The sequence below is a fragment of the Colletotrichum tamarilloi genome (assembly GCF_030869305.1).
Source record: "Colletotrichum tamarilloi strain Tom-12 chromosome Unknown Scaffold_73.1, whole genome shotgun sequence".
Lineage (NCBI taxonomy): Eukaryota > Fungi > Ascomycota > Sordariomycetes > Glomerellales > Glomerellaceae > Colletotrichum > Colletotrichum tamarilloi.
Genome location: NW_026849456.1, coordinates 4,207 through 23,507, shown reverse-complemented (window position 1 = coordinate 23,507; position 19,301 = coordinate 4,207). Strand labels below are relative to the sequence as shown.

The window sequence follows — 19,301 nt, the reverse complement described above, 5'->3', positions numbered from 1 at the left end:
CGCTTCCATATCGTCTCACACCAGTCTCGCCAAAGTATTTTCATGGCGCGCGGCAGACCCGTACCCACATGTTCGCACATCGTACGCCCACTGTTTCGAGAATACTCTCACAAGTATCGCACCTTCCATTAGAGAGAAAGCATCCGACGCGGATCGAGAATCTGTCCAACGTTCTTCTGCACAGCCTTAAAGCGCATATAGCCGCAGGATTCGCTTTCGAGGTGGTTGATGACCGCGGCGAGGGTGGTATACTCGCGACCGCAACGACGGTTCGGGCAGTGGTAGAGTTTCTGTTGATGAACGGGAGAGTTGAGATGCTGGTTGAGACCACTCAAAGACGAGAAGGCACGGTGACAGAGATAACACTCGTAAGCATCGATGTGTTCATTGTATGTTCGGTCGGTGGCGGTGTAGGTAGGAGATGCGTGCCACTGTAAAAGCTTCTTGCAGATGACTCCGTTGGGGTCGCGGGCGCGCACGGCCTGGTAGAGCTTATCGCGGTCCAGGGGGGCGTTGGGACAGGCACCCCGCTCAAGATGGTGGATAAGACCAGTTGCAGTGTTGCTTGTCTGCTTGCAGAAGGGGCACTGGATATCGCCGGTGCTGCGATGAACCCTAGAGTTCAAGTGCTAATCATGATGAGTTATGCTGTTGAAGACGAGAATGGATGAGATTGACTGACCTGCCGGATGTTGTTTTGGTTGTTAAAATAGCGGTCGCAAAGACCGCAGTAGTTGTGTTTCTCGGCCTCGTGGTCGCGGAGATCCTGCTCGTCGGAATACCAATCGTTACAATCGTTGCATTCATAGCTGGGGCGGCTATGATATTGGGGTGTATGTTCATAACCCCAATGGCCCAGTGCATCCATGTGTTGCTGGACTGCATGCTCGCTGCCAAAGCCGCGATTGCAGGTGTTGCACTCCCAGTAGTTGTACATCGCGATGCTGTCTCTGTTTACGACAACAAGGTACTCGACGTGTCTCTGTCTAGGTACCAGGAGAATTCGCGAAAGTTCGTCGGATCGGTGGAAGAATAGCTGTGAAGCTGGAGGTGAGTGATATCGATGAGCGATGTCGGAGATTATGGAAGGCTTGGGCTCGTCCTATCAGGGAAAGCACTCGCTTGGGACTGGGAAAAGAAGTGAGAGATTAGAGTAGTGCGCGCTGGTGAATTGAAGGAATGAACAAGGTGCTTTCTGCGTGAAGAAGTTGTAAAGTTGTGACGGGTTGACGTGTACTGAGGCGGGGAGGTTGGGTCGGAAGGGGAGATGCGCCCGTATGTCTGAGGTCAGGTAATTAGTGCAGGAAGGAGCCGAAGTGAGGTGGGAAGGTGCGGACCGAGCGACCTTGGACCCTGAGGAAGGTGCGATACACCGGCGACTGCCGTGGCTCCTTCACGTTATTACTTTCTGTTCTTGGGGTTTACCTAAGCAAAAGATACTTTATCTCGTGATGCAGGGGTTATTACGGCCCCCGATGCCACACTACTTTGTGAGGTGCTGTCAATGTGTGTACGACACAGGGAAGAAGCTCACAGAAGCCAACTACCTTCAGGGTTAAAAGGACGAATCACTGATATCTGCCTCCTAGCTAGGGGTATGCTCCCTGCGTGATATATATACAAGCTGCTCCTTTGTTGCTTGTGTCCCTCTTGCTAGCTCTTACTAGCACCCTTCCGGAGGAGTCCTGACCGCTAAGCCCAAGCCATCGCCTTTCTAACACCTCATCTAGTTCTTCAGGCTCAACCTCGAGCAACTCATTATCTGCCCCGTCCAGGACGGATCTGCCGGCTCTATCCTCATAGAGTTGAGCCACGGGAGGATGCCCCTTCAGAGTCACCTCTCTGCAATTTGATCTTGCCTTCTTGCCTGGCTTCTTCCGTGCTGACCGTGGCAGTATCCCACTTCTAGTTCGTCAGTCCCTCCAGTGCTTCGAGGATTGTTCGCTGTGAGATTGTAAAAGCGAAAAGCCTGACATATCGGTTTTTTGTCTCCTCGGGATGCTTGAAGACTGCAGCGATTGGCTTGCCGATCCTTCCAATGCTCATAGCTGTGAAGGACTCGTTGCCTGAGTTGTAAATCGTGACTGAGTGGTTCTTGAGGTCGAAGCCGAAATTGGGAAACAAGGCCATAGACTGAGACTTCCGTTAGGCACTGGAATCTCGTGAAAACAACATCGTACAATGCTCACCCGGTTTAGAAGAGAACCATTCCAGAATGAGGTCCAAGTGAACTTGTCGTCTTCTTTGGCCTTCTCCTCCAGAAGCGCGTGTGCTTGTGCCTTTTTCCTCAGGATAGCGCGGTACTCCGGGACGTCGTTGGGCCCTTTGGGAGTTCCAAAGTCGCTTGGGTTGAACGTCTTGACGCCGACCTTCGCAGTAGCATTGATCACATCAACCTGCCTGTCAGATACAGTATGGCCCAGGACACATAGCACGGCGTCTTGTCCTGTCAACGCTTGGTGTAGCGATTGTGTACTGGAGTCGGTGATGGCTATCTTCACCTGCGGTGGGAACGACTTTCAGTCAATTGAGTACCTAAGTGATAACCGCCATCTCAAAGTCGGCTTCTAGTACTGTTGTAAAAAGGTATTTGGAAGAGGACTTACGCCGAACACCGCAACTGTATTGATTGACGACATTGTTTGATGGCTTATGCTGGCCATTCCTTTGTCCCAAGTTTCGGTAAGTACAATGAGCAGAGATTAGATGTAAGACGAATCTGGGCCATCTTTTACAGTCGTAGGGGCTGAGCTGATTCTTAAACGCACTGCAGGAAACAACTGCCAGAACAGATAAGAGATTTAACGTTACTAGATTCCCTATCCTGAATCGAGAACAGATTGATTTCTCAGCAGATCTTTTAACAGACAGTGTTGCAACACACTTTCGTGGTCCTGGGTGAACTTTATTTCTGGGCAGAAAGGAACTAAACCTGCGGACATATCTTTGCCGCCGGAGTAGCCCGTCCGTACGGATTCTATTTCGGACATGGAACGCCATTGTCCGTCTGCGGATGCCGTGTCCGTGACCAGATCCTCGCGCAAAGCCGATACCTGATTCGTAAGCAATAAATTTGCTGCAATAACGTTTCTTCCTCGTCTTCGCAGGTTACAGCATGCAACTGTTGACTGATCTCATATCTTTCTGTTGTTGACTGCTTTGTCAACAATGCTGGTCAAGAACCATAGCATCGGTGATCTTTCGCGGAAGAAGCGTTTAACCGATTACGAAGGTAGAATGCTGTCATTTCTCTAGGACTTAATACCTTTAGTAACTATCACTAGGAACAAGACTTTATAAGAGGTGAAGCTGATTTTTCATTTGTGAGACTTTAGTTGTGCTGCCTGTAGGAAACCAACTCAGTGCATAAAGTGAAAAAGCCACACTAGCCCACATTGAGGCATGTTCCAAAATATAAGGAAGCTTGAGGTTGGTGGCGGGCTCTGCCAGCGCCACAAACAATTAAAATCTTTGTGGTAATTGTTAGGCAGTTGCTTCGCATGTAGTGCCCACAGGCTCAACAGCGTCACTGCAAGTGAAATCCTGATACGGAAAACGCCTTGCTGAATCTCAGTGATACAGATCGAATTATTCGAGCAAAGAGCGAAATTTGAACACCGACCATTGTAGACTGGGCATTTCTTGCAGTAAGCTTAATCGATACCTGATCTACTTACACATATGCCTGGCGAGACTCAGAGACTTCGCGCTGAATGAAGCATGGTTTGAAGTATTAGACTGTGTATGTATCGGGAGAAGTGTTATACTTGAGTAAATACATTTGTAGAGGTATATTTGATCAACAACAATCACTTCTCAAATTTGGCAAAGCGAGGGAATTTTATCCATGGTTCAAAGTTTATTTTAGAATTCTATTAGATGTAGTGCAATCTCGATAATCGCCAGTACCCAATAACTCCGTAGACGTATGCCGTATCATTGTCTTATTCTGCGGTGTGCGGTGACGATGAAATCTGCCGTAGCACATAGAGATGCGATAGCACTCTCAGTGTCAACACTAGAGTTGTCATCCTTCAACGACGGTAGGTGTCGAGTCTGAAGGGTACACCGTAATAATCCGGCAAGGCACAAGTCGACTTTGGCTCAAGTGCAAAGCAACTGACAGATCGTGGTCTGTCCGGCTCACTGGCAAGACAGAAAAGTCGCTTGTATCCGCCGTTGTTGGTGATGCTTAAGGCAGGAATGGTAAGAGACATGTCGCCAGGCGGCACTGTTGCGGTGTACTTTTTCGAGGCGCTGTCGAAGTTGACCGCTGCGCTATATTCTTTGTCTTTATCGGTGGTAATCGTGTCCGATTGGCATCGCGATTGTGCAACGGCAGCCAAGGGGAGGCTGAGGAGGAGGCCCAGGGTTGAGATAGTAGAGATATGCATTTTGGTTTGTCTGTAGAGTCTCGAGTAATGATGGGTAAGAGTTGACTGTAGCTGATTTGAGTGAGTCTTGTCAACTTCTCGTGAGTTATAAGTCGCCACTTGTCTAAATACTGATTCATCTTCCGCAACGGCTCCACATGCTCATGACATTGTTGTACAACGGCAGTGTAGCCCCTGAGGTGTTTGGACTAATATGACTTGAACTCTATATTGATTAAAGTTCCTCGAAACGACGTTGATCAACACAGCGCACTGACGGCGTTCCCGGAACAAAATTCGACTGCCCACCAGCCGAACCAGAAAATCCATGATCAATGCCATTGGGACGAGTCATGGTGCCCATTGCGTATGTCAACGACTTGAACACTTCACGGCCCGCGGCATTCCGAAGTCATACAGGGGAGTCTTCGATCGCATCCGCCTCATTTAAATCGGGAGTGGGTACACCGGGTCGAGCGGCGGGCAGTTCACACGAGTCCTGGGAACACCGCTCGGTCATTATATTGTCGTACTAGAACGACTCCTTGAATCACATTTCGCAACTCGCAACTCGCAGCACAATTAGTAGTTGGTGAGCACTGGAGCGTTGCATGGTTAGCATCGTTTCAGCGGATGGCTGCATCAAAGACTTGTTATACCTTCAGCCCTGAAGATGTCTAGGTTTCTGGAACCAGGAGTTCGGTAGGTGGGAATATTTGCCGAGGCCCAGCCTCAACCAATTCAATCGTGTGATGAAAAAATTGCTGCTTAGTTGAGCAAATTGCTTTACACGTCGTCGCGTCAATTGGTTCCACCAAAACATCTTTTTGGCTGAGACGTCTATTTTTGCTGGGAAGGGCGATTGGCGGGTGAGAAACCAAACTCTAGAAGCGGGTTAAACTCGCAACTGCATCTGTTAGAATTTCAATCTAGTCACCGGGAATTGTCGGCCGATGAGCTGTGATTCCCATGTTTGATGTCTCTCCCGACGTTTCCGGACATCGGGAGGCTCGAATACCTACACGACTAAAATGTCATTAAACGCTGCAGATCGATCGGATCGGTAGTCCTTCTAGAACCCACGCATGGTCACGACACCAAACATGTCCGGATGAACCCAGCCACCATCGGTCGACATGTTGCTTCTGTCCCGCATCCGGAACCGAAAGTGGAGACAAAGGTTCCGGCTCCCGAGGAAAGCTCGCCCGGGGCGGTATGAACGCAAAGGCCTTTGCAATGTCTTGCATGCGGTCTTTCATGGTTTTCGTTCGAGATTGGTCATATTGTTCTTTTCTTCCAGTCTCCAGGAACGTGAGAGGGAAACGCTGGTGGCGATTGTCTTTCCTGAGGACTGCTCAGAGGCGTCAAATGCTTCGAGACATGAAAGATCAAACGGGCCAACCGATGAAGGAATGTTGTTCTTCCTACCCATGGAGCTCACATGCAGTTGCACCCCCCTGAGTTTTTAATCAACCGCTGTGGCTTGATGGCACTAGGTACCTCGCTTAGCCCATTGGCTTACGCTATATTCAGTCGGCTTTCTCGCAGTCTCTGAGTAGCTATGATGGAATGGCACACACTCGCGTCAACTGTGTCATTCGCACAGGCAGCCAGGCATTGTCTGTGGCGTTGATAAAGATGCGTCCCGGGCGCGGATTGCTGCCTCCGCCTTTTAGCCGTCCCCCATCACCCTATAGGAATCTGTTCCTTCCATCCGTTGTCAGGCGTAGCGATGACGGTCTACGATTGCCATGATTGGGTCTTCCCCAAGCGACGGCACTGGTGTCAAACGCGATCCCTCATCCGGTGGCCGCGAATACAAAAACGCATCCGTGCGTGGGCCCAGATCGACAGGCTAGATCCCCTCTAGCGAGCAGCAAGACGAACAATGAAATATCAAGCCACGACGAGCCTGGCCTTGCAAGAGGGCTGATGCTTCGATGCGGCCCCTGCATCTGCCGTGGTGCCCTCGATGCGAGCTTGGGAACGTAGCCCCTTCAATGGTTGAAGAGCTGGACAAACGGCGAGCTGTGGCGTTGGTCCGTCATCCATGCTTCTCCTCCTGTTGATCGCAGGAAACGTTCTTTAAATCATCCTTCTCTACCTTGTGTCTTGGCCTTGTTCCTGGATCCCTTGCTGTCAACGATTGTTGGTGGGAGGGACCCTGAAAGCTTCCGTCTCGTTCAACTTCCATTCGGACAGAGCCCTCCATTATGCATTCGTTTCGCGTGGTTTCTGTTCTGTTGGTAAGCCTTGGCGGCCTTGGGGTGGCTGCCAAGTCACTCAGCTTGGAAGGCATTCCCAGTTGCGCTGTAAGTCATGATTCCACATTACGAGTCTGCCAAGGACTCATCTGGCTGACTATCATTCACCCTAGATCACTTGCATGGTTAAAGCCCTTCCCTCGACAACCTGCTCCCCCACGGATCAAGCGTGCCTCTGCGTCGATTCCAAGTTCAACGCCGCGGTGCAGCCCTGTATTCAATCAACATGCACGATACAAGAGAGCCTGGGTGAGTCCGGGCGGAAACACATTTGTTCGTCAACGTGGCGAAGCTGACGGCGTAGTAGTCGTTACCAATGCAACATGGTCGAATTGTGGCTTCCCGTACAGTGACCAAACTTCCAACATTCATTTGATCAGTGGAGTCGTTACTGCCATCGGCATCATCTTCATCATGATGAGGATGGCTACCAAGATTGCAAAGCTCTCTGCCTGGGGCGCAGATGACACTGTGATTATCGTTGCTTTTGTGAGCGACTATCGTCCTCTCCTTGATTTTCTAGCTCTCTAATTGCCCCATAGGCGTTGTTCATTGGTTTCTTTGTGGAACTGTTCTATTGTGAGTTCGTCGCCATCAGAGAGAGTCATTGGGTGCTTGGGAATTAACACCACATTTTCAGTCGTGAAGGCAGGACTTGGCAAAGACATTTGGACTTTACATGACTACGAGATTACCTATTTTCTCAAGGTAAGTACGACCAACTTCTCGGACTGCGTTTTACAGCATACTCAGCATGTCACAGCTCCTCTTTGTTCTCGAGTTCTTCTACATCATCGGCCTAGGCGTCGTTAAAGCGTCCATCCTCTTCTTCTTCTTGAAGATCTTCCCCAACCGAGGTTTCCGCCGCATCTTGTGGCTCATGCAGATCCTCAACATGCTCGTGGTGCTATCCTACGTGGTTCTATGCTTCGCGCAATGCCAGCCGTTCTCGCATTTCTGGAATGGATGGGATGGTGCGCACGAAGGCCACTGCGTCGACTTAAACAGGATCGGATTGAGCCACGTCTCACTCAACATCACTCTCGATATCATCATGCTTATTTTGCCGATCACTCAGATCTACAAGCTTCAGCTTAACAGGAAGAAGAAGATTGGTGTCATGGCTATGTTCTTGGTCGGTGTCTTGTAAGTTCGACCCCTGCATGCCACCCCCATTGTGCATCGTCGACTAACACTAGTTGAAGCCTCACTATCGTCAGCATCCTGCGTATCAAGACACTCATCGCATTCGCAACCTCGCTCAACACTACCGCTGACTCTGTGGCTGTCGTTCTCTGGGCCTACGTAGAGCTTGGCGTTGGCATTGTGGTCGCGTGTATGCCCAACGTCTGGCAACTGCTAAAGACTTTGCCGTCTAAGGTGATTCAGTTGTCGACGACGCTTGCTTCCAACATGAGTCACTCAGGCACTCGCACTCGGCCCAGTTCTCAAATCTTCCTCGACAAGCGGAGTCCGACCAAGCAGTCGTTCACAGAGAGCTCATCGATTCAGGTTGCTTCGGCATCGTCACCATCAGTCTCAATTCATTGAGATTGTTCTTTACTGCTGAACAGGGTACTAGATGCTGTCATGTTCTGAAATTCACGTTGAAAATTTTTTGTGTTCAGAAGTAATTTAACGGTGGCACATATTGATGCTTGGACACGATATCCGGCAAGGACGTGGCGTAGCTTGCCTTTGATCAACAGGCCAAGACAAATCTCTTCATGGTACTGTGTTCACAACTTCACCATTGCAAGAAAAGATGAGCGATGGTGTGAAGTGTGCTTGTTGCCAGTACAAGCACATGTGATGTCCGCCCCGCGTCGTCACTTCAAATATCACATGAAGTGACATGGGTCTTGGACGTTCCATCAGATGTTGAAGAAGCTCTGTCTGTGTTGCGTCGTCGACGTTAAAGTGGACCAGGGATGAGTGCTTAAAGTCCCATATGAAGTGCTGGCGACATGTCCGCGCACTTAGTTGCGTGCCTTACCACCCTAAATCATGTGTTGGGCAGAATCGATTGTCCAATCATCAAGTCCAATTGAAAGTTCATCAGCTCGTAATATCTATCCACGTGTATTGATGTTCATCGAGTCAGGGATGTGGGAGTCATCTCATCGCGATGCTGCATTAGCGACCGGGATGAGATCATGCAGTGAACCCAATTGATCGCCGGTAGCCCCGTGCCGTGAGTCAACCAGCTCGTTGGGTTTCTCTAAGACGAATGGAATGAATGGAACAAGAACTTACTTGGTAGTATTCGGGACCACCTTTCAGTTTCACCAGTTCATCTATGTAGTGTGAATCATCTGCCATGCTGTGAACCATTCGCTGGGGTTATCTTATTGTGGTCTCTTCAGAACCCAACTTGTCAAGGCACGCAAACTTTGGAGGCAAACCTCCGCGCTGATGACTGCCCCTGGTCTCGGCTACCCACTGCCCACCGTAGCCACTGATAGCCGCCTTGCCAATTTTCGGACTTCGCTGGGAATGAGTGTCTCGGGAGCTTCTAGAAACAAGGCAAGAAACATGCGGCATGAGATCCATCGCCTCTTCTACTCCATGTGCGAGTCTTAGGAAAGGCAGGCATGTACCAGGGCAATGGGAAGTTGAAGCACTACGCAACATCTCACGTCGTGTCACTTGTCAGCCTGCCAGGTAACACAGCACGCGCTGCGCCCTCATCATCGCCAAGCATGACTCACTTCTCATCAGTCACTTAGTCCCCAATCAGCGGCCGTTGCAACCCACCATCAGGACCCTTGAACATCCCCAAGTTGGACTAATACTAAGCTTTCGGGAGCGTTCTGCAGGCCGGCTACAGGGATGAGCGAAGGCGCCCACGCGTTACAGCCTACGCCAGGCCCAACTCACCCGTCGGAGGCCAACATTATCAGTTTCGCCTCACAACGTCGAGGTAATCTGTCTAGATGTACTTATATCTCTGCTGTTCATCGACATTGCATCTGTCTCATACTACAACCATCATCTTCGACCGGTCTCAAGTCACCGCGCGCACCTTTGCGTCAGACCCCTTGTCGACTTGCTCTACGTCTTTTCTACGCCCTTCCTAGGACACATCTCCCTTCCGGTCCTAACTTACACCACCCGCCACACGCAAACTCCAACCAGAAACAGCCCCCGTATATAAAGCCACCTTCTGCCCAGCATGGGTCTAAGACTTCACAGCAGTTGCAGCGATGCCCTAGATCTAGATCTCAGTCAGCGGTACCTGCCCCCCGGCCCCTCGCAGGTCAGCAGGCCGCGCCCCCGCGCCCACTACAACGGCGCCTACTTCCACCCCGACGGCTCCATCGCCTTGCACCGAGAGCTCGCCGATCAGAAGCTTCCTCTCCTCGACCTCGTCCTCACCGCAAACCACCAGAAACGGACCCGTCAGCACCGACAGACACGTCGGGGCCAGACTCACCGCTCTACACGGCAATGGCGCACTGACGAGGCGGCCGAGGGCCGCAACCTGGCCTCTAGTGGCCACAAACTCCCGGGCGAGCACCGTCGGACGCCGTCCCTGGAGAGACAAGATGCCTTCCGGGATCCTCGCACAACGAAAGCCCGGCTCTACCCGGAAGACGCCCCCGACATCGAAGAGCTGTATCGGCTGGGTCTTCTCTACGACGATGAGCATATCCGTGGTCCTGCTTTCGGTCTCGATATCATTAATCACCATTCAGAGCCTGAGTACACCATGCGTCCTGCCAAGCGGGCGCGCAAGTCCAAACCCCAGCAGATCTCATACGACGATGATGTGCAGCTCGCCCTCGACCTATCTCTAGCCGAACTCGGCCGAGATGAATCTTTCGCGCAATTTCTTTGCTCCCCAGAACTAGACGAGCTCCCTTCGGGCGATGAGTCCGACAGCAGCAGCACGTATAGCGCACGACTCGCGCCCCTGCAGTTCGTTTCCGAGCTCTTGGGGTCGCCAGATTATTTTAGCGATAACACGCCTGAGCTGACAACGGATTCCGCCTCTGATTCTTCTATTTCTTTCAATTATTCTTCTGATGAGGAGCCAACCTCCGCTGAAACCCGTGGAGCTTTGACGACAGGGACCAAATCTGATAAAATTACTGCCCAGAAGCTTGATAGTCCCTGGACGATGTCGGGTGACGGCTCGTAGCAAGTCCTAACAAGGATCCCCGCGCGCCACTCGCAACTCGACTGCGATTTCTTTGGCAAAGCGCTCGTGCCCCCGGAGTGGACTCGCCCTCATTTAGCCTGGCATCACCGGGATCGATGCACGTGGGTTGGTTCCAGGTCTCTGCATTCTGTTGCAATTCAGGAGTTATGGTAGGACAGCTGTGTGCTCGTGTAAAAATGACACTGAGCTCGCTGTCTTTGATCTTTTCATTTTTTGTCTGTATCTTTCCACCGCACAGCATAGCATTCAGCCACTTGTCGATTCTGAATAAAATCAAATTTTCAACCCTTACCTCTTGCAGTGACTCCTTCTATGCCCCCCACTTCAATGAGTAGATTTTGACAGACGTGCCCCTATTCCCGTATACAGCTTTCACACCAAACACTGATGGAAGCCTACTCAACCCACGCCATGGTATTCAGAACTCAGCAGAAAAGGAGAGTAAGGTTCCGGGGCAATAATTACTCAGCACATAGGATGATAATGAAGTTCGGGGTATCTATAGACACCGAGATTCAAAGATGATACTCAACTAAGCTCTGCGGAATTACGGGGGCGGTTCGAGACCAACGTCACCGTGCGCTGGGCGTGACGCTCGCGATGTAGTAGTCGAGGTCGCCGAAAGCACGAAGGTTTACTCAGGGACCGAATTGACCGAATAATGATCCTAACGCTGGAAGAAATTCTACTGGCGTGTACAATGCCTCAAAAGGCCCATGTCGCCTGGGTGTTGCCTATTCGGTGCATGACGAGAGTCATGTAACGTCTTTCCGAGGTTTAGCTGAAAGCTTAGCATAAGTGTAAATATATGAAGCTAGTCCTAATACCCTCTGGTTAACGCTGTCCAGAACTCCGTACTTGACTAATTTTCAGGAGGTAGAAAATTCGTAAAGGCAACCTTGTACAATACAAGTTCAGACACGAGGCGACGGCTTCCTTGCGAAAACAAAGATACTTTGCGTATTCTTGGGTACAGGAAAGACCACCACGGCTCTCTTAGCAAAAGACTTGTAAGGCTCCTGTTCTATCACAATCGCCAAATACTCGGAGAGCCTCATGAGATCCATCATATAGCCAAAAGTTCTTCAGCAGCGTTGAAAGTTTATTCTATGCAGGGGATCCGAGTACAGTCGGTCTAGAGATGGCTAGAACGTAGTCATGCGGTCGCCATTAGCTTCCACCGGGTCTCTGTAAATGAGCAAGACGACATTTGGTTTTCACAGGCTTCACGAGATTGTCCATGGAGCAACATAGTCAAACTCTAAGAAGTTGCTCTGTCTTTAGGCGAAAATACCCTATTCCACCAAGCTGTGCACCTAACCTCCTCGCTTTCGGGCCCCCGGCAAAAAGACCTATCAACTCCACCCAAGTCTCGAGATAGCTTCAAACTGTAAGTCATGGAGCTGTCCACTTGCATGAGTGAATGTCAATCATGAAGAACCGCATTTTGTTGATGATTTCCGGCTTCTCCGCCTCAAGTCGAGTATAAAGCATCTCGGAAAGCCATGAGGAATCAACTCTCCTGCCAGACAACTCACAAGCCTTCTCATCCACTCATTCTCAACCACACTCACTCGTCATCACTCTTTACAACGACTGTCATTCATTCCATTTATCAAGATGCATTTCCAACTCATCCAATCCGCGGCTCTGTTGGCCGCTGTCCTGCCGACGGCCCTCGCAGCCGTTCCCTCTGACTCTTTGGAACGCCGGGCTGAGTGGACCACCACCACTCAGGATATCGAGCTCTCCGAGTTGGGAAACATTGAGTTGTACTCTCAGAATGAGAACCCTGCCAACGTGGTTCAGAGAGAGCTTGAAGCACGAAGCTCCGCGTCTGCCTTTGTCTGCAGAGGTCGTCGCCCTAGAGGATGCACGCTAACAAGCTTCAGGTCTCCTGCATGGCCGAGAACTCCCACGCCGACATCCTCTATTGCCTCCCCGGCGCTTGTGGCAAGAACCAGTGGTGCGTCGAGTTCCACGGCTACAACGAGATTGGCCAGGGCGCTTGGGACGTCACCTGCGTCGACAAGCCCAACATCCACACCTGGGTCGCCAACACCTTCTCCAACCCAGGCCAAGTCACCACTTGCAGCGCCGGATGGAACAACAATGGCAAGCGTAACCTCAAGGCTACATTCGAAGTCGACGTCATGGATGCTGGTGGAATCAACCGCATCAACCCCAGGGAGGTGTACTACCAGCTTGGTGGCAAGCGGATCGGTGTCTCCCGCAGCGGTGACTCTGAGGTCGGTTCGGGATCTATCATCATCCCCCCTGGTGGATCTATTCAGGCTTGTGTCACTGCGTACTCTGGACAGATCATCAACATGCTTGGTGCTCTTACTTCTCTCGTGTCGCTTTAGACCCGGATCAAGGTGGTCCGGCAACGTCTTCAGATGCTTGAAAATCGTCTGACAGCGTTTGATATCTAATCGGGGTTTATTATGATTGGTACATCAGCACAGTCATTACCGAATATTTACTTTGGATACGCTTGATTTAGTCAAACAATTTCTATATCTCTACGACTGGTTCAGTACATATTGTGAGACAAAATCTTTAAACGTCTGTTCCAAGTACCTCGAGGAAAACGTGAAGGATCCGCGTCAAATGCTGTCTATAGAGCACTGCTTCACAGACGCGTGTAATATCTGGCGCATAAGTCAAAGCACCCACTTTTGGGCACCCCCCCCTTTTGGGCACCCCAAAAAATCCCTCCCAGCCACTATATTAAAACCCTACCTATTATTTTATAATTTAATATAATAATTGCAAAAATCGTCCAAATGCATTCCTTTTTAGCACATATACTAATTAATAAGTAATAGTATTATATATTAAAAATAAGCTTTAATAAGTATTTAATACTATTAAAAACGGTTTTTTTATTAAAAGGGCCTCGATTAAGTTCGGGGTTCTTAAGATAATACTTTAGGGTTAAAAAAGAGGCTATTAAATAAGGGCAAGGGTATTTATAAAGTTTTAAAAGCTTTTTTTATAATAAAAAGACTAGCTAATTTAATAAATTTAAATCTAGTATTATTTAAATATTATACTAACTTATAAATAAGTTAGAGAATTTACTAAGCAAGTTTTAAGATTCTAGGGGGATACTAAACTACTTAAAAAGAGATAGATTAACGCTTTTATTAAAAAAAATCTATTAATAAGGGTTTAGAAAAGTCGTTTAATAGATTTATACTATATTAATAGAGCTATTATTAATATAATTAAATTATAGTTTAAATTACTTAATATATTAAAAATTAGTAGTATTAAATAGGTTAATAAGTATAATATAAATAAGATTAGTATAATAAAGGGTAAGGGAGCTAATAGGCTAGTTTTAGGTATAATAAAGGCTATAGTAATATAAAAAAAAGAGCTTAGTTTGCGTACTTAAGTAATAATTATTAAATATATTTTTATTAATAATAAAGCTATTAAATTACTAGTTATTTATAAGGGAAAGTCGGTTTAATAGTAGTAGTTCCCTCTTTAACTTATTACTTATAATAATTAGAAGTTTATAATAATAAATAATAGCTAGACAACTGACGAGATTACTTTTTATTAACTAAAAAAAGTATTTTTATTATAGACTAAGACCCCCCTTATTAAGGGGCTTAGTAAGCTAAATTAGCCTCGACTATTAGTATTAGATAGGTATAAGAGTTATATAATAATAGAATTTATATAAGAGTATTATAAAAATAACGTCTACTTATTATTTTTATTACTATATACTTCTTATATTCTCTAGCTATTAGATATAGCTATTTTTGGGCCTATTAAGTTTTATTATAAAAAAGAGCTTAGTAAGGAGGATATAGTAAATAATTCTATTATTATTAAAAAGTAGTACTTTTTAAGCTATTATTAGCTCGCTTATTTAGCTAATTTAACGTTATTAAATATATAAAGTAAGTAAAAAATAACTAAATTATAGCTACCTAATATAGCTAAGCTACTTCTTAATTTAATAATCCTATTTATATAAATTATACTATTTAAAAGGGGTATAGAAACTAGGTAAATAACTAGTAATATTAGTAAATTACTTAACTAGGTATTAGCGACCTCTATTATTAACTAGTTAATTTTTAAAAAAACTAGCGAGCTTTATAATTATTTAAAGCTATTTATATATTACGATTTAATACATATAATAAGGCCAGGGCCTCGCCCCATAGGACTTATAGTAGCTATTATACTATATATATAAAAGTACGGACTTAGGGTAACTCCTCTCGGGATAAAAGAACTATAAATAAGTTACGTAATTATAATTATATAATAAAATAAAGAACGGACGCTTATAAATAAGTAAAATAGATAATTATAAATAAGTAAAACGGATAACCATTTAGTAAATAATTAAATAATAATAAATAGGAATATTATAAAGGATATATTTAAAAACGAGACTTATATATAGTATAGACTTAAGCCGGGCTTAAAAATAGACTTCTTATAACTTCTTTAGTAATTAACTTAATATTAAATTTTATAATTACTTTTAGCTATTTTTATTAAAAAACCCTTTTTAATAAAATTATAATTAATTACTAAAGCCTTATTTATTTTATAACTTATAAATATAGTTTTAAAAAAGCTATTTACGATTATAATACTATTTACTTAGTATTTATAGCCTTAACTTTTATTAATATACTTATTATAACTAACTAGTTATAATACTTTAATTACTCTTATTTAATAAGTTAATTTTATAAAACTTACTAAGTAATAAAACGAACGATAATATTTTCTAAGACCCTAAGTACCCCTTTATTTAATTTTAAATAACTTATTAACTTAATTAGCGAGCTAGCTAAGGTTAAGGATAATAAAATACTTAATATTACTTATAATTCTAATAATAACATAGTTCTTAAAAAGGTAAATTATAAAAAAATATAACGTATTATTAAAAAAAGTAATAAATAAAATAAAGAACTTACGGAGCTCTTTAATAATAACTCTACTTAAATAGCTATAACTCTAACTAAGAATAATAAAAATATTATTACTTTTTAAAATATAATTAACGAAGCTATAACTAACTTAAAGATTAAAAAAAGAGAAATAAACGACTTAGAATAAAAAGTTAAAACCCTCTAAATTATTATTAATATTATTAAAACTCTTATAAATAAATAAAAAAAACTTAAGCTTAATATACTTATTACTTTTAATAAAACTACTAAACGTTTTAAAGGATTTTTAATTTAAATTAAAACTTATTAAATATTTTATATTATTAACTTCTATAATAAAACTAAGTAAGTTATTTACGTAATAACTTTCTTTAGAGAACGAGCTTTAAAATAATTCGAACTTTTTTAAAAAAAGTTCTTTAGTAATAATAATTATTTATTATATTATAAAAAAGAAACTATAAATATTTTTAATAATATAATAAGATTTTAAAGCGCCTTTAAATCTCTATTTTAAAATCCTAATAAAAAGTAATAAATTAAAAAAGACTTAGCTAATTTTTAATAAACTAAGTCCGCTTTATATTACGTTACTAAGTTTAGAAAACTTATAATATAACTTAATTTTATTAAAGAAACCTATATTTTTTCGTTTTATTAAGGACTAAAAAATAAAGTTAAAAACGAACTTAATAAAATAAAAATATTAATAAAATTCTTATAATACGTCGAGCTCGCTATTAAAATTAATATTTAATTATATAAACGATATAAAAAAAAGGGAGAAATACGACGTCCTTAAACTAACTCTAGTAAAAAATACTAAAACTATAGTAAACTACTAAGTAATTACTAAAATAACTTAAAAAACTAATAATAATAAAGTACGTCCTATAAATAATATAGAGGACTTATAAACTTTAATATTACTAAACGTAAAGAACCATAATAAAAAAAAGACTTTAAATATTATAATTATAATAAGCTAGAATATATAACTAGAGATTATTAATAACCTAAGTATATTTAATATTACCTTATTTTAAAAAAACGGGTTAATATTATAAATAAAGAAGTACTCTATAAGTAATTCTTATAAATAGCTTATTATAATAATAACTATTTTACTTATTAAAATAATAAGGAATAAACGGAATAGTACCCTAAGTAACCTAAAAATATAAAACGATCTAGATATAATACTATACTATTTATTAAAACCCTAGTAGTAATAATAAAAGAAAAAAAGATACTCGCTTACTAACCCTATATTCTTAAAGAAAATAATATTAAATATATTACTACGCTCTTTTAAATTTATAAAAATATAAAAAAAAAAGTTAAAATAGACCTTATTATAAGGGATATACTTTACCTCCTCGAAAGTCGAATTAAATAAAAACTCTTAGCTAATATAAAGGAGTAACTCCTTAAATTTAAAAAAAAAGGACCTAATACTAAAAAAATTATAAATAGCCTTATCTATATAGTATAATAAAACTATATAAATTAGAAATAATTTACTAAGTTTAAAAAAAGACTCGATTTAAATAAAATCCTAACTAAGTCTATTTATATAATACGAAAAGTAAATAGTAATAAAAAATTTATTTATAAAGTTAAGGAATAGCTTAAAAACCTCTTATATAAAAATAAAATTAAAATAATTAAAAAACTAACTCTTAACTTCGGAATTATAAAAAAAAAAATTAATTTTAATTTTAAAAAAAAAGATATTAAACTAGGACCTAGCTCTTTTTATTTTAATAAAATAGAATTACTTTATAATTCGAACGAATTTCGTAATATTACTTAATAACGTACTTAAATAGAGATCGATTATAAAGCACTACTTAGTATTAATAATACTAGCTCTAAAAAGGATAATAAAGAACTACGGTATAAATATATCTACTTTTTTAAAAATAATTAAACTATTTAGTTCTATAGGACTAAAGAATATAAAAAGGTTATAATAACCCCCTATATAAATTAAGACTATTCTCTACTTAACCCTACGGACCCTTTTTATAAAGAATTATTTTAAGTAAAATACTTAGATAATAAATACCTCTAATACTTTATATATAAATAAAATAGCCGTTTTTATTTACAAAAACGTAATAATAAACTTATTAAAGATATTTATATAAAAGACTAATTACCTAGCTAAATATTACTAAGCCTTAATAGTAACGATAAAGTAATATTTAGCCCAGACCTTAGCTTTTTTATAAAGTACCTTAATAATAAATATATAAAATAAGAAAACTATAAATATAATTAATATTAAATTTACTACGTTAAAAAAGCTAAAGTATAAAAAAAAATAATAAAAACTGCGTAAGTAAAGTACTTAATAAAAAAAGCGTATATTAAAAAACTAAAAAAGCTAATTATAAAAGAATAATAAAAAGTAAAAATAAAAAAAAAGTTCTTATATATAACTTAATAATATAACGACGTATATTTATGAATTAACTTTAATATTTACGAATAAGGACTAAATATTATTATTAATAGCGGCGCATAAAAAAACTTATATTTTACTAAAAATAGTAAATAAACTTAACTTATTATAAGTATAAAAAAATAATTTATATTAACTATAAATAGTAAAAAGAGAACGAGTTAACTATAATTACGAATATATTAATTAAAAAACCGTATACCTCTTAATATATATTTAATAATTAACTAAAATAATTATAATATAATATTATAAAAATTAAAAATATTAACGTTATCCTAAGAATTTCGTAATTATAAAAGTATAACCTATAGATAAATTAAATTACTAACTAGGTTTTTTAAAAAAATCTAATTACTAAACAATTTAAAAAAAAAAAGGGTTTAAACGGATTTTTAATAACTCCTAAAAAATAAAAATAAGTACGATATATAGCTTTTATTAAAATAATAAAAAGCTCTAAAAAGTTCGTACGTAATAATAATAATTAAGGATCGTAATAACTTTAAACTATTTTTAAAGAGTACTAAATATATATAAAACTATTTATAAAACTTAAAAAAAAAAAATAGGATTATTAAAACATAGTAATTAAGATATAAAAATCAAATTTAAAAAAAGAATATAACCTAAGTTCTATTTAATATACTTAATAAATTAAAAAGAATAAGAGTATTTTAATAAATATATTAATAAGAAACTTAAGAAGGGATATATTTAACTATCGAACTCTCCTATAAGATTCCCTTTATTTTTTATATTAAAAAAGGGTAAAAAATTAAAACTTATTATTAATTATAAAACACTTAACGAAATTACGAAAAAGAATTACTATCTTTTATTATTTATTACTAAGCTTAGAAATTTATTTTATAAAACTAACTAGTTTACTATTATAAATTTTAAAAAAGTATTTAACTAAATTTAAATTAAAAAAGGAGATAAGTAAAAAATAATATTCCGAACTTATAAAGAACTCTTTAAGTACCTTGTTATACCCTTTAGACTTATTAATATTTTAATAACTTTTTAAATAATAATTAACTACGTACTCTAGGAGTACGTTAATATCTTTATTATTATTTA

The 19,301-nt window shown here is 41.1% G+C and overlaps 7 protein-coding genes across 7 annotated transcripts; 4 read left to right on the top strand and 3 right to left on the bottom strand.

Moving 5' to 3' along the window:
* Positions 1–128: 128 nt before the first annotated feature.
* On the bottom strand, positions 129–937 carry CTAM01_12198 (uncharacterized protein; the record flags this gene model as incomplete). The annotated part of the gene is made up of 2 exons (XM_060528205.1): positions 129–629; positions 683–937. The coding sequence occupies 2 exons, from the start codon at positions 935–937 to the stop codon at positions 129–131; spliced, it is 756 nt and encodes a 251-aa protein (XP_060377106.1).
* A 968-nt stretch (positions 938–1,905) lies between these two features.
* On the bottom strand, positions 1,906–2,639 carry CTAM01_12197 (uncharacterized protein; the record flags this gene model as incomplete). Its single annotated transcript, XM_060528204.1, has 3 exons — positions 1,906–2,133; positions 2,190–2,516; positions 2,607–2,639. 3 exons carry the CDS (start codon positions 2,637–2,639, stop codon positions 1,906–1,908), a joined length of 588 nt encoding a protein of 195 aa, XP_060377105.1.
* A 1,297-nt stretch (positions 2,640–3,936) lies between these two features.
* Positions 3,937–4,394, bottom strand: CTAM01_12196 (uncharacterized protein; the record flags this gene model as incomplete). The annotated part of the gene is made up of 2 exons (XM_060528203.1): positions 3,937–4,056; positions 4,125–4,394. The coding sequence occupies 2 exons, from the start codon at positions 4,392–4,394 to the stop codon at positions 3,937–3,939; spliced, it is 390 nt and encodes a 129-aa protein (XP_060377104.1).
* A 2,365-nt stretch (positions 4,395–6,759) lies between these two features.
* Positions 6,760–8,188, top strand: CTAM01_12195 (uncharacterized protein; the record flags this gene model as incomplete). The annotated part of the gene is made up of 6 exons (XM_060528202.1): positions 6,760–6,886; positions 6,945–7,126; positions 7,180–7,216; positions 7,278–7,345; positions 7,401–7,783; positions 7,843–8,188. 6 exons carry the CDS (start codon positions 6,760–6,762, stop codon positions 8,186–8,188), a joined length of 1,143 nt encoding a protein of 380 aa, XP_060377103.1.
* A 1,624-nt stretch (positions 8,189–9,812) lies between these two features.
* Positions 9,813–10,781, top strand: CTAM01_12194 (uncharacterized protein; the record flags this gene model as incomplete). Its single annotated transcript, XM_060528201.1, has 1 exon — positions 9,813–10,781. One exon carries the CDS (start codon positions 9,813–9,815, stop codon positions 10,779–10,781), a length of 969 nt encoding a protein of 322 aa, XP_060377102.1.
* Positions 10,782–12,422: 1,641 nt separating this feature from the next.
* On the top strand, positions 12,423–13,168 carry CTAM01_12193 (uncharacterized protein; the record flags this gene model as incomplete). The annotated part of the gene is made up of 2 exons (XM_060528200.1): positions 12,423–12,605; positions 12,695–13,168. 2 exons carry the CDS (start codon positions 12,423–12,425, stop codon positions 13,166–13,168), a joined length of 657 nt encoding a protein of 218 aa, XP_060377101.1.
* A 5,771-nt stretch (positions 13,169–18,939) lies between these two features.
* Positions 18,940–19,101, top strand: CTAM01_12192 (uncharacterized protein; the record flags this gene model as incomplete). Its single annotated transcript, XM_060528199.1, has 1 exon — positions 18,940–19,101. A coding segment is annotated over one exon (162 nt), but the record flags the coding sequence as incomplete, so codon positions are not given.
* Positions 19,102–19,301: the final 200 nt, after the last annotated feature.